The 17,211-nt window shown below is 43.7% G+C and overlaps 1 protein-coding gene across 2 annotated transcripts in view; it reads left to right on the forward strand.

Moving 5' to 3' along the window:
* Positions 1–17,211, forward strand: part of LOC104319894 (unconventional myosin-X) — a 104,516-nt gene that overhangs the window by 42,545 nt on the left and 44,760 nt on the right. For both annotated transcript variants that reach the window (XM_069781215.1, XM_069781216.1), the window contains 9 exons: positions 572–672; positions 2,892–2,958; positions 3,417–3,509; positions 7,210–7,278; positions 8,160–8,242; positions 9,715–9,823; positions 10,517–10,597; positions 11,610–11,734; positions 12,526–12,640. In XM_069781215.1, the coding sequence (XP_069637316.1) occupies positions 572–672; positions 2,892–2,958; positions 3,417–3,509; positions 7,210–7,278; positions 8,160–8,242; positions 9,715–9,823; positions 10,517–10,597; positions 11,610–11,734; positions 12,526–12,640 (843 nt within the window). The remainder of the gene's footprint in view (positions 1–571; positions 673–2,891; positions 2,959–3,416; positions 3,510–7,209; positions 7,279–8,159; positions 8,243–9,714; positions 9,824–10,516; positions 10,598–11,609; positions 11,735–12,525; positions 12,641–17,211) is intronic.

Raw genomic sequence — 17,211 nt, forward strand, 5'->3', positions numbered from 1 at the left:
TTAGCTACCCATTTCTGCCACCTGTATTCATGTAGGCTGATGTTCAAGGTCTGGTTTGTGACACAGACCCTAAGCAGATGTGCTGTGATACATAATATTGAATTTTTGACTTGTATACAAATTAAACGTCCAACTCCTACATGCACGTTGTTTGTTTACATCTGTTTTGCCTTGTGTTGAGAATCCTGTGTGTAATGCTTCTGACTGCCACTGATGAAGGATGTATGTTGAACAGCCATATAGTGACTGCTCAGATATTTCAGAGAAGAGAAAGCCCGGTGACCTTACACTTAGGGAATTATATTTCTTTCTTCCTAAGAAGAAGAAATGTGGTTGTCTTTAGCATCCTTTACTACCATTTAGGCCTAATGAATTAACCCTGCAAGAGCTACAAAAGCTGTTCTCCTAGTGGACCTCCCCATACTGTCCTCCTCATGTCCATCTGACACCCCTTGCCTCCATGTCCTCTAGCTTTATTCCAGGCCTGGCACCTTCCCCATCGCTATTACAGATTCTTTTAGAGCCCAGGGACAAGAATGTTAAGTTCTATAACCTTTGTTTCTTCTTACAGGTGAATCGTTTTGAGCAGTTTAACATTAACTATGCAAATGAGAAACTCCAGGAATATTTCAACAAACACATCTTCTCCTTGGAGCAGCTGGAGTACAACAGGTGACAGACGGAGGAAGCGAGGCCCCTATTGCTTTCATGGGTGGTAGAATGGAGGACATCATTCCTCCTTTGTGCTGTTCAGTCCCTACTGCTAAGGCAGGAGAGGCAGCTGGGCCTTAGTGCAACCCTGACTGTGGATGTGTCTCTGTAAGCACTGTCCGCGTGCTTTGCCAGTATAGGTCACTTGTCTCCAAGCAAAAGCTTTCTCCCTTGTAGTATTTAGAAAGTCCAGATTCCCTTCTATCTCTCAGCTGAATGGGAAGATCTTGGGCTTTAACCCATTAGAACACACGGTCACTGCCTTATTACTGACTTCAGTAATGATTTACCCAACGTAGTGGTGGTGTTATGCAGGTGGAATCTTGGTGTGCAAAAAGTAAAGCCCCTAAAGATAGTTGATTAGATATCTGACAGCTCTTTCTGTCATAGAGATTCCTATGCTGTGAAAAGGGCTCTTTTCCTCAGCAAGATTTAAATCAGGCTGTTTCCTGAGCATAAAGAGCATGGGGCCTTCTGCACAGCCGTTTCTCTTCTGTGGGCTTCATATTGGATTGTATTTCATGAAGTACCTGGGGTGTTCTAGAGTATTTCTGCTTCTAGAGAAGGCTGCTAGACAAATACTTCAGTTCTTGCTCTGAAACAGAAGCCTTTATGTTTGTGAATGAAGCAATTGAATAGGGTCAGTGAGGGCAAATGAGAGCAGCCTTGTAAAGGGAGACAGCTGAATAGGCAATTCATGAAATTCTAAAGATTACAAAACTGCAGGGCTATTTATGTACTCACTTCTCAGGCCAATTCCACCATTGCAGGAAGCTTGTGTTAAGAATGGTATCATAGTGACAAAGGATTTTTTCCTGATGATTGCATAGGAGTTTAGGTTCTGTGGTTGAACTTTGGAAAGAACAAGAGCATTTTATTATTGACTACTCATCAAGTTATTCTAGGGTGATGTGCTTAAAGCTTATCTTTCACAGTATCAGCTCTGCTTCCTCCGGTTTAGTAAGTAGCTCCATGTATTTCTTCATTCAACTACACAAGGGGTCTGTGGCACTAGAGACAATTTGATTAATTTGTGATTTGATTTGTTTCAGAAAACCCTGCTCCCTTCAATTCTGGAAGGTCTTCTTGCTCTTAGAAGGAATCCAAGAGGTCTTTTTGTAAAAATATATGGCCTTTCTGACACCCATTGTTGCAAAAATCTGAAACAATGTGAACTGATATTTTTTGTCATTAAGTCGATAAGATATTCCGTTCCCTGTGGGGGATAGATACTTCTTTCCATTCTTCAGAAGTTATTCCAGTTTGTTGCTTCCAACTGTTGCCCACAGGTTTCTGAATGCTTTGAACCTGAAAGTGTGAAGGCTAGACTGACAGGTTTGTAGACAACAGCTTCACTATCTTCAAAATGCTAGCCTTCACCTGAAAGGTGTCTGTATCAGAACGTCAGTAAGTAGCTTCACACATAGCCTGTAGTCTTCCTTGGATTCCTGAGCAAGAGTTATTCCCAGGCTTCTCTGAATTCTGAAAACAGAAATGGCCAGTATTATGGGAGTGTAAGAAGGTGGTAAGAAGGGGGAAAACACATTCAGCACAGATTTACAGTATTTCATGGATAATTTTCAAAGCATGCTTATTGCACTGCTGTACCTACATCAGCTCCCATTCTGAAAGATGCAGGGCCACCCTGTAGGTCCCCTGCATGCCAGGCCAAAGCTTATGTGTCATCCTCTTCAAAACTCTCCCTGAAAAGTTGCTCCTGTCTCTTCTTCTGGTGGACCTATGAATTTGTGGTTCAGTCTTCTGGCAGATGTGCTTCAGGCCAGCTTTCCAGATTGGTGAGTCAGCAGTTAACTCTTGAAGCTGTGTAGCAAACTGTCCATCGTCACCACCACTTGGGCTGATAGTCATCATTCCTGAAAGAGCAACTGAGAGCAACTACAATTTTAATGCTTGGTGTGGAATTTGCTCAATGACTACGAGATGAGCATCGGTCCAAATCACTGGGATGGATAAAAAAGGCTGTCTCTGACTTCCATCTCCTTGTGTTAGCAGTGCATTGTGTGTCCTATTCTTTTTCCTCAGCCATGGCAAAGCCTAATTCCTGCAAATCGTCTTGAGTCCTGGGACAGCTGCTGTGCTCAGCTACTTCTGTTCTCCTGCATCTCAGGGCATTGGATCTTGCATTTCACATCTTTCTTCTGTTTGTTCTTGACTGTCAGGGAAGGGATAAGCTGGGAAGCCATTGACTGGATGGATAATGCAGAGTGCCTGGACCTTATCGAGAAGGTGAGCAGTTATCTATGACAGTTTCCAGGGATCACAGCAGGGACTGCTGATTGTCTTGATCTTCCCTGGGGTTTCCTGGTTTTAAAAACAGGTAGTTGTTGAGGTCCTCTTCCCATTGTGACCTGGCAAAAGTATGAGCTGTTCTAGCCACAGTCCCGGCTCAAAGAAAGCAGATCTCTGCTCATTGTTGAGGGTGGGCTTAGGGAGGGTGTCATAGTTTTAGACAGGGAGCAGAGTTTAAGTAAAACCTTAATGTGAATTTTTTATAAATTATCTTCCCTTACATTCTGCTTGCTGAATGCATTGACTGGCCAGAATTCTGCTTTCAGCTCAAGGTTTGCTGGGTATAAATCAGGGGTAATTTCTCAATGTGCTGTCCAGATCTCCAGTTCTTGGCTTGGTGCTATTTAGTTAGAGCTTTTGCTGACTGTAAAAGTCCATCTCTTGTTTGGCTGTAGAAACTGGGTCTACTGGCTTTGGTGAATGAAGAGAGTCGATTCCCCAAAGGCACAGACAACACCCTTCTGGAAAAACTTCACAGCCAGCATATGGTAAGTAAGAAAATAACCTGGCAGGCAAATGATCAGTATGTTAGCCCCATCAGCATTTCAAAACTGAAAGTGAAGGTTTTGTTGATGTAAAATATGTGCTTTATGCAGGAAATTTAAAAGGCCTTAGGCCCGAACCTGTAAGTGTTTAATAAAGCTGTACTGAACAAAAGTAATATGTGAAGAAACCTGAAAATGGTCTCTTGTGCACATAGAGAGAGGGAGTGTGCATTCCACAGGCTGTGGGTAGAGGAGATTTGAATTTGTTGCATGGGGTGGAGGTCAGGTTCTGTTGGTCTGTGACAGGACACGAGGCAGCACCCCAGGCACAGGATGCGGCTGCACAGTGTGCATGGGTTTCTCCTGCCAGCTGACTTACAGGAATCTGCTCCAGAGCACGTCAAATCTGTCTCCTGGGGCTGAGGATGGCTTTTGCCTCCTGACTTTTAATGAAAGCTCTCTTATTGTTCCTAATTAATTAAATTCTTTCCTCCTCTTTCTTGTATGCTGGACACAAGAGTAGAAGGGCTTTTTCATGCACGTCAGAAAGTTATCCTGGGGACACAGAAACCACAGTGAGATCACTGTAACAATCTCTTACCCTGTCTCTGGTACAGCCAACACTGGTCATCTTAACAGTAAACAGACTGAAAACAAAGCAAATTAAAACCTGTAGCAGGGATTTATGGAATAGTTTACTACTTTAGTAAGAACATTGTCAGCTAATCTGTTTCCTAGTCCTCTAATTCAGGCTTCATGCAAGCCTGAAAACATACAGATTTGTATACTTTATCTGACTTTTTTTTTTAATTAGCATAGATGCAAGTATGAAAAATTAGAGTATCTGCATCTAACTCTGCTAGTAATACTCATGACTACAAATTGGATACAATAGCAATGACGTCTGGTTGGCTACTTACGCATAGTTTTGTGGAAATATTTCCTTTCTTTAGGCTTAAATTGGTGCATTCATTTTAGTCCGCTGTGGCTTTCCCTTGTATTACAGGTCAAGGTATATGAGAATGCTCGATTTACCTTTTTTATTTTTTATTGTTGTTGGTATTTTCTTAACTTTTAATATAGAACTTACAAATATTTTTAATACATAGCTTCTTTTGAATTTTCTTTCTGAACTGTCCCAACGTCTTCAGTTTGTCTCCAAATGGAAAAATTTCAAATCTCCTCTTTCTTTCTGCTGTTTATCTCTGAATTCCTCTACATCTTTTCTCTATTCTCTTCTGAGATAAATAATCAGACCAGAATGCAGTTCCCTTGGTAAGAAGGTACCTGTGGTTTATTGTACAGCAGCATGAGACTGTCAGCATTATTTTGCATTCCCTTGTGCCCCACAACATTTTGGTTGCTATATTTGGTGATTTCTGTGCATCGAGTAGCCTTTTCATTAAGCTGTTCATAGTGTCACCTGTCTGCTTTGAGGGGATAGCAGTTAACGTGGAACCCTAGGGAGCTTACAAAAGATGGAAGAGGCTGAGGACTTGCAGTGGAGGGAGGAATGATGAAGTATATAGTGCTCTAGGGTTTGCATTTTTTGAAGGTGAAAGAGGTTTTTGTACCAGTTAAAGTCTTTAGTGCTGGCTGGAAGAGTACTAGAAGGCATCCAGCCAGTGTTGCTAGAAAGCCTGAAGGACATGATAAGAGAACAAGCCCTCTTCTCTGTGTTTTCTGTGGATTGCAATAGGCTTAAGGAGGAAAAGCACAGAGCTGGGATTTGAGAGAATATGACCTCAGATACAACTGGGGAGAGGAGCAATACGGGAGATGGGAGAAGGAACCAGAAGTGTTGTAGGCATGGATGAAATATAAGGGCTTGGTAGAGAGGGAGGGAAGAGGAGGGTCCCAATGCACATGAGAGAGTCAGTAACAGTCATGTTTGGAGTGGAAGAGAGGGAAGTCTGTGGCTGGAAAAAGACGACTGGATTGGGGAAAGGGAGGAGCAAGGAAATGGGATCAATATGAAAAGGAAAGAAGGCAATGAAAAAGTTCTCAATAGCACTAACAAATTATCAGGATCAGAAGCCATCCACCCAATACCGCTAAGAGAACTTGAAGGTGAAAGAGCTGAATTACTAACAGTATTGTGCAACATCTTTCTTACTTAAAATTTTCTTAGTACTTGTCTCTGAGAAGGCAGGAAATTATTTTAATTTTTAGAAAGTATTCCAGGAAATTATAGGCCTGTAATCCTTATTTCACTATTGGGGTAAATTCACAGAATGTAAATGGCCTGTTACTTCAGTGGAGGGAGGCCTGTAAGACTCTCATATGAGCACTGAGGTGGCAGTTTTCTGACAATTCACGGGGCAAGGCTGGACTGAGAGGGGCCTTATGAGACTGATTGGGCTGTAAAACGAAGATGAAAAGCAGTGTAGATAAATGTAAAATGGTGTGTCTGAAGAAAACAGTCCCGATTTCACATCTGAAATGATGGGCCCTGAGCTGGTTGCTGCTCTTCAGGAGCAAGACCCAGACAGAGGCTGTGATGGATAGTGCCATGGAAACATCAGCACAGTGCTCAGTAGTAATAAAAAATCCAGATCGAGTATTAGAAATTCCTAGGAAAGAAACAGAATAAAAGCAGAAAACATTGTTATGGCACTGTATAATGCATGGATCACCTGCACTTTGAGCAGTGGACGCCACTGGGCCCCTCCACTCAAGAAGGGGTTTTATCAGATCTGGTAAACAACAGGTCTGGGACAGCTTCCGTGTTATGGAAAACTATGTTGAAGGGACCCTGCAGCCTGGAGAAAAGATGACTTGGGGGGGATGCGATGGGTTTAAAAGTCACGTATGGCCCATAGAAGACAAATGGCAGTAATGGGAGCCAGGCTGAAAACCAACCAGCTGTAGTTCCCTGTGCGGTTGGTTGAGAGCTCCCTGCGAAAGGACAGTCTGGATGCAAGAAGTCTGCATGGGTTCAGGTGTGGAATGGGCAAGTATTTCAAAGAGAAATCCACTTGGGGTTACTAATTAGGCTGACCTCATGAAAGTAATTGGAGTTTGAGAGATTATTAGGATGAAAGTATCATTTACTTATCTTGTTCTTATTCTGCCCTACATAGCCACTGCTGGAGGCAGAATACTCAGCTGGATGGACCATTGGTCTCAAGCAGCATGGCTGCTCTTACATAGTTAATGGTTTCCACAGAACAAAGAAAGGAGGAGGAAAATGAGAGTGTAGAACAGCTAGTAAGAGAAAAGAAAAATGCATATTGAAAAAAGGGGAAGAGAGGTGCAAAAAAGGATGAAATATAAAGGAAGACAGGAGATTGGTATGACATTTTCTTTGACAAAGAAAAGATGCGTGGGTGTTCTGCAAAGCTGCCATCTTCCCTGCATCCTGATCCTGTGTCCTGCACCACGTGGTTTGTGTGGAGCCCAGTCTCCTCAGGTGTCAGACACGCAAGAATTAACATTTCATCCATGGCATGCCTGCCCAACCTTGATTCTGCAAGCCCTTGCTGACATGAGGAATGCCTTGAAGGGCTGGATTTTTCCATCTTTACTGGAATAACATATTTGTAATGTAACTGCAGATAGCTGCAGCAGATGTGGTCGGGCTCTGCAACAGCTAAGGTCGTTGCCCATCCCAGCATTGTCATAGTCATGGCAGAGTTCCTGACTAAGCCCTATTTGTTCATACACTGGCATTATAAGAAGTCTTCTTTTTCTTTCATTTTAGAGCAACCACTACTATGTGAAGCCTCGGGTGACAGACCATCAGTTTGGCATAAGACATTATGCTGGGGAGGTAGGTGTTCATGGTGTATCTGTGAGTTGCTTGGTATATCTTGGGCTTGAGGTCCTGGATTTTAGATTCCAAAAATCAAGAATATCTCTCAGAGCTGTGTGTTTCTGCATAGTTAGTGCCCCGTACCAGAGCACAGGGAGTGTGATGGGCTTAACATACCATGTCATTCTCCATTACTATATTCTCCAGCTTGGACATTTGTTTGAGTTTCTCAGGTAACTTTTGGTTTGGGGGATAAACTCCTCCTTATTTCTGTTATATAAGTTGTCTTTTCTTGGAATTCACAAACAAACAAACCCAAAGTAAAAGTCAGAAGGAAAATTTGACTTTTGGGGAGGAGGAGAAAAGGCAAAATAGCTGTTGCAGAAAGGAAAAGGTCTCCAAGCCTTCAAGGTTAAATGCTGCTCTTTGTTGTGGAGAGATATGGAGCAGATGGAGGTGTGTCAACGGAGGGCATTTGCACACTAAAGAAGGGCTAACCTCCTTCTAGAATCATATCTGCTGAGCACTAGTGGTTGGGAGATCAGGGCACTGCGTAGCATAGTTAGTATTTCCTGAAGTGAATGGAGTACCTGACCTTGCAGAGGATTTCCCCCCCCGCACCCCAGGCAAATCTCTGCAGCTGTTTCACTTAGCTCCTGTTTTTGAGGGTTTTTTGTGGTTTTGTTTCTGTTTTTTTTTTTTTAATTGATGGCTAAAAGCCACTTTCTTGCTGGTAACTGCAGAGCTCTGGAGCTCTTTGACCCCAAAAATGGAGATCTTGGCACATGCCTGCAGCGTTACTGTGTAGCTCTGCTGGATGTCTTGTACATTGGCATGTTAATGTAGAAGTGATTAATGATTTGTACAGCACCGTTCTAGTGGCTCTGTCTGCGTTGCAGGTGCTATATGATGTGAGAGGCTTTCTGGAGAAGAACAGAGACACCTTTCGAGATGACATTTTAAACATGCTGAAAGACAGCAGGTATGCCCCCCTTATGCTTGTGAGGAGGCCACATCTGTTGGGCCGGACTAAGCCACATTCATGTAATAACCAGGCCAAGGAAAGCAGTTGCTTCTGTGCGAGCATCAGGCATCATTCTTTATCATTCTTCTTTTTGTGCTTAAGTGTCCTGGCAAAAGAAAGGAGAGCTGGAGATGTCAGATGACACACACATTTAATCAGTCCTCTTGTTGTCCCAGTTTTGAAAAGAGCTATAAAAGCATGACAGAAATCCCTCCAGGCAATGCTGGTTTTCTCCCTCCCCTCTTCTTCTTTTCCTCTTCTTCCTCTTACCTCCCTGTCCCAACAATGGCAAATTTGCCCCTGAATGAGTCAAGGCTCTTTGCCATGCTGTCAAATGCCAGCCTTTGTACAGAGGCCTCTTATTTTTCAGCCGGCTTGTTAGCGGACAGCTTCCATCCTTATCCTGAGCCAGACTAGGCCCTTGCTGCAACATGACCCTAGAGAAATGAGCTGACTTTGACTTTGAGCAAGGTGTGGAAGACAGAGGTGGGGCCTAGTAGGAGGAGAGCGGCATTTAATAACAGCAGACCCTCGCAGTTTTTGAGTAGCCACTCTACCACATGCCTCTTACCACAGTCCACGTATTGCCTTTGGGCTCCAGCCTGATGAGACTTTCAGAATTGCACCTTCTCTGAAGCCTGCTGCGGAGTTTGCGCTGTGAGCAGCCTTGAAACAACCTGAGGGAGCTGAGAGTATGAGCTGCTTGTAGCTGCCTTACTTGGACAGTGGCACCTGGGGAGTATTTTCCACAGGGTTTGAGGCCAGGATTGTGGTCATCATTGTCCAGCATAATAGAAAGATTCAGGGTTTTTCAACAAGCCAGAAAGGGAAATTCTGCTAGAAGCAGTCATAACAATAAACCGGCAGAAGCAGCGCTGGAGAACTTTGTGCAGCTTTGTAAGAACCAGCACCGCCGTGTAAGGAGTGGCAAAATGGTGGAAGATTCCCCAGAGCTGACCCACACTGAGGGTAGCTCTAGAAGTCCTCTGGGCACAGAAGAGCTGTGGTTGCAATTACATGAGCATGTCATGGGAGCTAGGTGGGGAGGGGTGTGACAGCACAGTCTAGCTGGAGTACCTTCAAGGTAGTTTCGCCTGGGGGCATATAGCTCAAGAGAGGTGTCCTAGCCAGTGCAGAATGGAGATCTTCCTTTGTGTAATATCCTGCTTGACAGCGTGAGATGGGGTTTCTGGCTTTGCAGCCGAGTGTGGCATACAGGGCAGCCCACAGAGTCTGGGCAGCCACATGGAAAGTGTTAATTTCCTCACTGAAGTGCCCAGCTGAACTGCCTCCTGCAGCCACTCTGTGGCACAGCAGGAATAAAAATGAGGTGTTTCACACTGGGACAGGGCAGTAGCTGAGAATGAGAGCCATCGTCTCACAGGTGGTGGGTGTCTTGCATCTTCTTTAATTCTTTTCTTCTCCCTTAGGCTGGACTTCATCTATGACCTTTTTGAAAGAGTCTGCAGCCGCTGCAGTGAAGAGACGCTGAAGATGGGCACCCAGAGGCGCAGACCAACTGTCAGTTCCCAGTTCAGGGTAGGATGTTTTCCAAGAGAGCAGCAGGCTTCTAGGGAGGAGCAGATGGGTAAAGCAAGGCCTGCAGCCAAGAGGAGTCATTCATCCTTGTTTTGTGTCCAGCACTGAAAATGTGCAGGAATTTTGTAGCGCTAAAAAAAGTGTCACTGCCCCAAGGATTTCTGTCTGGTGTAAAATGTGAGATGCTAAGCCTGAGCAGGGTAGCAGAGGAAAAGAATACTTTGCTAAGTATATGAGGTTCTTAAGGTTCTTTGATCTTTCGTGTTGGTTTGGTGTTTTAGCTAAGTGTACGTGTCCTTTTAGGCCACATCTTTTACAGGTATAGTGGCAATTCTAATAAAACCTTATTGGGGGGACCTTGCAGGTATGAATCTCACCCCCTTAGATTGTCTGCAAACCTTCTGTAAGTTTCACAGTTCTAGTTTCCTGTGTTTAAAGTTTGAGACACTTGTAAAAATAACATCAATTATACAGCTCTGAGAACAAGGATGGTCACGTAAACAGTGTTAGAGTAAACTAACTGTGTGGGTATGTTTTGGACAGGAAGGATCTCCTGGGTTATTGAAGTTTTGGTAGGCAGAGTCAACAGACATTAGGAATGGGAGGGCTGCATGAAGACCCTATTGCATCAAATGTAGTCTCTTTCCCTCCTGTAGTGACTGATCCTTTGGGTTTTGTCTTCCTGCTTTTTAGGATTCTCTCCATTCCCTGATGGCCACGCTTAGTACTTCCAACCCGTTCTTCATCCGCTGCATCAAACCAAATACAGAAAAGGCAAGTCTGTCTTCCAGCAGAATGTATGCATGTGACAGATCTTCATGAGCACTCACTTGCACAGACACCTGAGAGGTGCCTCTATCATGGTCCAAACTGAGGATAAGAGCAGTTCCCCCCTCACCTTCCTTTTTTCTTTCTAGTTTTTTTATAGTTGAGGAAAAATACACCTTCCTTCTGGTAATCAGATGAAAAGACTGCATGCTGAGTATGATATGATATAGCCATTCCCAGCTCTTTCGGTGCTTATGAAGCCTGGAAGATGAACCAGGCTTGTGCAGAGCCCAGAGCTGTGGTAGAAGAAGCAATCATTCCTGTTTGTGGTGCCTGTAGACAATTTGTTCTGGAATGCAGGGCTTGTGTGGTAGGAAGCGTCTCCTGCAGATCCCTGGCTCTGAGACAGAGGAGGTGGACGCTTTATGAGCAAGTCACAGTGCTTAGAGGCAGGCTGGCTCTCGCTTGTATTGTGAACTGTGACGGGAGGATATGCTGCTAACTAGATTGGGTGGGGAGCTCTGAACTGATCGTTTTCTTTGTGTGTTTTGAAATTGTGTATGATATGGCAAAGGAAAGCCTGCTGGGGGTTTTATGCCAGAAAAGAATTCTGCAGTTTGTCTCCAGTTTGACTGGAGAGAGACTGCAAAGGGAACCGAGTCAACATTCTGCATTTTGTATGTGTTAATGCATTATATCATTGCTTTACTGCCATGATCTGACTATGACAGCAGTCTGCAGACTGCTTTTTTTCAGGATCTGCCCAACTCCCTTTCATCCCTTTCTCTGCACTATGCAGTGTTGTGACACTGCTTTCCCCTTGACCCAAACTTCCCCCTTTTCACCTGGCATGCCCAAATATGCAGGGTTGACTTTCTACAGAGAGGCGGATATACAACCTGTGACTGTCTGTGCTCAGAGGAACAGTCGCTGTTCAAGTCAGCAAGGAAGTAATATCAAGATCAGCACTTATTCTGTCTCTCTTCTTATTTGTTTTTTAATCTGGATCATTATTTAGGCGCCGCACCTCTTCAATCCAGATGTGGTGCTAAATCAGCTCCGCTATTCAGGGATGCTGGAGACAGTGAAGGTTCGGAGAGCAGGTTTCCCTATACGGCGCCTTTTCCAGGACTTTCTCAGCAGGTAATTGCTATCATTGTACCACATGCTGTAACAGCCCCAAGGTATACAATTCTATATATTTGTTTCCTCTATAACTGCTGTTACTGATATGGATCATTTGTGGGATGTTTTTCTAACCGTGCCCTAATTGCCCATATCATAGACTGATTTGGAAGACCTTTTGGAGACTTGCCTTTAGTGTAAAAGTCAGAATGGAAAAATAGCCAGATGGTCCATTTTTAATTTTTTTTTTCTGTAGCTTTGCCATAGATTTGCTTGTGTGATGCTGTGAAACCCATCTGGTCATAATATGTAAGAAGAAAATATCATACTTAAAACCTTTAATCTGGCAGGCTGAAGCAAATTTTAATGGACAGTATAGTGGATGATTAATATTGGAAAGACTGAGACTGATTATTTTTTTAATTAGCTGCATCAAAAGGATTTCTTGACGTTTAAGGCTAGAATGGAGCATTGAACATTGCTTCTTTTGTCTCTTGGAGCATGAAATGCCACCCCTATACTGAACAAAATAACTTGTGTCTGATGAAAGCACATGTTTCAGAAAGACAGTTGTTCTTTACTGAAAAATACTGTTGAGTTTGTATTTTATTACTGGGATTGCAACAATAATTGCCAGTGTGGTAGGAACAGATAAAGGTTGGGGGATGGAAATTTCCAAATTGGAAGGCAAACACGAAGAAGGGAGGTCCCAGAGGAAGAAGGACTAATGGGAGGAGGATAATTAGAGTTAAAAGATTGGGGCGGGTTACTGTCATACATAATCTCATGAGATTTTGTTTTGTTCTTAGGTACAAGATGCTTGTGAAGGGGCCAAGTTTCTCAGACAACAGCAAAGCTGTATGTGCAGGCTTTCTTCAGACCTACGACAGCAGCAAGAAGGAATGGCAGTTGGGTAAAACCAAGGTACTTCATCAGTCTGGGGCAGGGGTATGGCTTTGTTCCAGCTGCAAGGTGATGCAATTGCATCTGGTGAGATTCAAGCCAGTAGAAAGGGCAAAGTTGTGATGGCCCTTTAAATGCATTGGACTATGCCACTGACCTGTAGGATCTCAAATATTTCCCATATTATGTACCTACAGATGCAGAAGGCTTTTTGATTTTGTCTGAACTCCTTCTCATTGACCAAGCCAGATTGATTTTGTTGTGTCTGATCCAATTTAAGGATCCAAGGAGAACAAGCATGGGTGTCATTGTATGCAATTGCAATGTGTGCCATTAACTCTTGCCTCTTGGGCCAAATACTTCACTCTGCTTGGGTAACCAAAATTCCTGAAGGAGACAGTGAGCTGCTGCTTGGTATGTATCTAAACTGTGAATAGCTAGCTAGATCACCAGATGTGTGACAGCTTTCTGCTGTGGAAGCTCAGCTGATGGTTTGTGCAGTTAGCCCAGATGCTAGCATACATTTTTTAGGAAAAGGTATTCAGATGCTTCTCCCCACTTGCATAATTCAGAATTTGCTTCTGTTTTGGTGAATGTTTAACATTTCTCTCTTGCCTGGTATAGTCAGGATTTTGGGCTTTTTGTTATGTTTTGGTTTTTTTTCCTCCAGACATCCAGCTGGAAATGTACCATTATCTTTCATTTAATGGGGAGGGAGCTGGGTGTTTCAGTCTGAATTTCTTCAAACTTTGAGACAGCTTCACACAGACATAGATGTGAGTGTTGTGAGGTAAATTGCTATAGAAATCTGGGAGGAGGAAACTGTCTCTTATTACGGCTTTCCACATACTCCAGTGAATTCTTCAAAGAATATTCCAGGATGGATGGTGTCCAGTGCAGACAGCGTTTCTAAGTAGTGGGTATGCAGTCCATATCCAGAGCAGATGGTAGTCCATCAAAGCAACTTTTCTTGCATTTTTTGCCCTTAAGCCTTCAAAAAAGTAGTTCAGACTATTTCCAGGGTCACAATGGAACCAAAAGTGATTCTAGGGAATACTCACATTTCATTTGTCCAGGAGATCAAATAATGATATTTGTTGCTTCGAGCAATCATTTCTTAATGAGTGGATAGACTGTAATGTTTCTTAGGAGAGCAAGATCCCTCACTCCCCTTCTTAGAGGAGTGGTGGTAGCCCACTTGGTAGTCTGGGCTCTGAACTCTGCATGAGAACCAAGGAAACCACTGGCCATTGCTGTGGAAAGGAGATGTATTAACCTGAAGTTTCTAAGGCCTTCCTTCACATGCCTCCGCTGATGTTCAGGAAAGAAGTTTTTATCACTTTAGCACACTCAGCACATATTTATACTCTGTGATTAAAGTGTTCCCCATCTTTGATTTGGGAATCTGGTGTCTCCTTACTGGTCCCCGCAAACCAGGAACCATTTCAGTCATTATTGTCCCTAGATAACCCACACTACTTGGGTGGCTGCCAGTCTCACGGCATTTTAGTATTAAAGCCTGTATGGAGTGTGTACGTGTTGCAGAGCTGCTTGTGCCTGGGAAGCTTTAGCAAGTGGTGGTTAGAGCTGGTAAACATGGAGTTTGAACTTTTTTCCTAGCATGACAAGAGATGGAAGATTGCTGGGCTACAGCAAGGGCAGCAGGGAAATGCATGTGAGGACCAAACTCACATGCACATACTCACCTTTTAGAGTATAAAAGGTTATAAGCTATATCGCTGGAGTCCAGGGACTACAACAGACTGATGACAAGCAGGAAATCCAGGCTGCTTTGAGCTCCTGGCAGCAATAGGATCCCTTTCTCTTCAGTCCCTGTTATGCATGCTGAAGGACTGAGTCCATCTGTCTGGTTTCACTCACTCCTTGACCTGCTCAAACAAATTCTTTTTGAAAAACAATATAGGTGGTAAATTGTGGCAAAAAAAATGTGTCATATTTTGCCAAAACACTGGATGTACTCTTATTTTTTTTGAACAATTGTGTCCTATAAACTAAAACTTGGCTGAAGAGCTGTATGCGGCATGTTGGTAAGCAGCAGTCTCTCTGCTAGGGCACTGGTTGCTGTCGGGTCTGAAGATTGTGGGAAGAAAGAAATGATTAAGAATGGCAGTCTTTGTATCTCCTTATTTCTTTATGACTGAGAAGGAAAACTGAAAGGAGTTGGGAAGCAGTTGAGCATCTTGTTTGGTTGTAGAAGTTATTTGATATTCGGCAAAGTTTGGATTAGAGATGTGTATCCTGGTAGAGGGCAGGAGTTCTATTTATTCTAGAGGATATATCGCTCCAAGGCTGTCCTGGCCTGTTCCACCCTTGCTGCCATCCTGAATGGCTGGCCAGCCCGTGGCTGCTCCAAGGTGCTGTCGCCATTGCCCTGCCATTTCATTCTTCAGATGAGTTGCTTGACGTTCTTTCCCACACTCAGATGGTGGCAAAGCCATTTCATTGCTCCCTTGGAGACCCCTCTTGCAACTCCACTTTGTGACAATGCCTCCAGAAAGCCTGCCCCTGGGAAAGCAGATGCCAAGGTGAGGCCATGCAGAGCAGTGCTGCAGCTGTTGTGTCTTGGGTTTGGATTACAGAGTCCTTTGTCTGCGTTCACGTTTTAGCTGATGCTAGGTAACACAGGCCTGGAATACTTGGGTTGATGAAGAAAAGAGCCCTAATTTTTCCAGAGGCTTTCAGGTAAGGGTGAAGTAAAGCTACCAGCTAAAGGGCACAGAGTATAGGTCATTGTCCTGGAGAGGAAGTCCCCTGTGTGCCCTTGCTGCCACTTTTGCTGCTACAAGTGCAGCTCTGGGTACCCAGGTAGCAATTCCCAGAACTAACCTTGGGTTATGGAGTCAGGATTAGCTACTGAAAGAGGTGTGACAGGCCAATGGGGATGTAACCTAGGAAGAAGTATAAGGGGTGGGTGAAGAGCAAGGCTTATAGAAGGGGGAATACTTCCTGCAAAATGAATGGAAGGATAATTATATCCCTAGCAATTGTTTGGAGGAGGAAGGAAAAGAGTCTGTGAATTAGTGCAGTGGATTGTGAAGCTTGGGAAAGGAAATAGAGGAGGAAGGGCAGGATGATCTTTGTGTTTTTCATTAAGAATAGAGCAGCTGCTGTGCAGGCAATTGTCAAACTAATGTTTATAAGAGGTATTAATGTATACAAGGCAGGTTTTATCTGGTGGCATGGCAGAGATGAGGGCTTGGATGCAAACAGGCAGTGCGACGATGGAAGAACTTGTGCTAATGTGCCGTTGTCTTCACTGGGGATGTGCTGGGATGGAGCAGCAGCTTCTGTGCCCCTTTCTTCAGTGCGCCTGGACCTTCTGCCATACTTGCCCATACCCACAACACAGATTTCCTACAGCTGTTGAACATGGTAATCCTTGCTGTTTGAAAGCATTCATTTCCACATTTCAACCTGCTGTTTTGCAGGGCCTGTTTGAAGGAGGAGGTTTCTGTAGACTATTTGGCATCCAGGTCACAGTGACCCACTTCCTGCTTTTCTGTTGTCCCCAAGAATCATATGATCCCACTTAGGTACACATGGGTGCACACACAGTTACATTTGTGTCTGCTGATCTACACGTAACCTTAACATGTTCACTGTTGCACTGATAGTGCATGCAGGCATTGAAGTTGTGTGAGAAACACTGTGGTGCTGCACTGTGGTTTAAAACTTGGCCAGCGCCTAATATGAGCAGATATGATAGAAGTTATCGTGTATGTTTTGTTCAATCATTCCTTCCTCAGATGAAAGCGATGTCATGTTTTCAGAAAGTGATTATGAATTATGACAAAGAAACAGCCATCTTCCAAGTTATTTCCACAAGGCATTAAAAATATTTGTGGTTTTGAATACATTTTACTCTTCCTTGTCATCTACAGGAGTCTAAAAACCCCCTCAAAATGCTAATATCTTATAACTAGATATTGTTATTTGAGATTAACCTTTCACTCTCAAGCATATATAGAAAACCCTATAGGATTAGGGTTGGGTCTTGTTGAACTCTGCATGCCCTGAAGTTAGGGGTTTTTCCCCCTCCTTACTGGCACAGCAAAGTCTGTGCTTGCTAGGGAAATACTGATGGACTGAATATTTCCAATTTGATGAAGATAATGGACTGAGACAGTGTTTTGCTGGTTGCATTCTTGAAATTGGGTGACTGCTGCTTGGTTCTGGAATGTAATGGAAAGAGCAATCCCTGCCTCAAAGAAGTCTTTAAAAGATTGTTGAGTTGACAGACGGAGTGGATGTACAACTTGCAGGGAAGGATGCCAGCTTCATGGTTGGCAGTACCTGGATAATGAACCTTCTTTTAAGGCTACCCACGGTTACTTAGTCATTCCAAAACAGCTCATTTAAGACCGTCTTAATGGAAATGGCTCCCCAGGAGAAGTTCGAGTCCAGGGAAGCCACTGGCTATGGGTACTAACTCCAGGAGAACTTTCAGTACATGGTGGCCATTGCAGGGGGAAAAAAGAGCCTGAATAAATGATGAGGCCAAAAGCAGTGATGGAAGGGAAGGTATACGGAGACATAAGGGGAGGTAAATGGGGAGAGGGAGAGTTTGTGCA

The sequence above is a fragment of the Haliaeetus albicilla genome, chromosome 4, assembly GCF_947461875.1.
Source record: "Haliaeetus albicilla chromosome 4, bHalAlb1.1, whole genome shotgun sequence".
NCBI classification, from domain to species: domain Eukaryota; kingdom Metazoa; phylum Chordata; class Aves; order Accipitriformes; family Accipitridae; genus Haliaeetus; species Haliaeetus albicilla.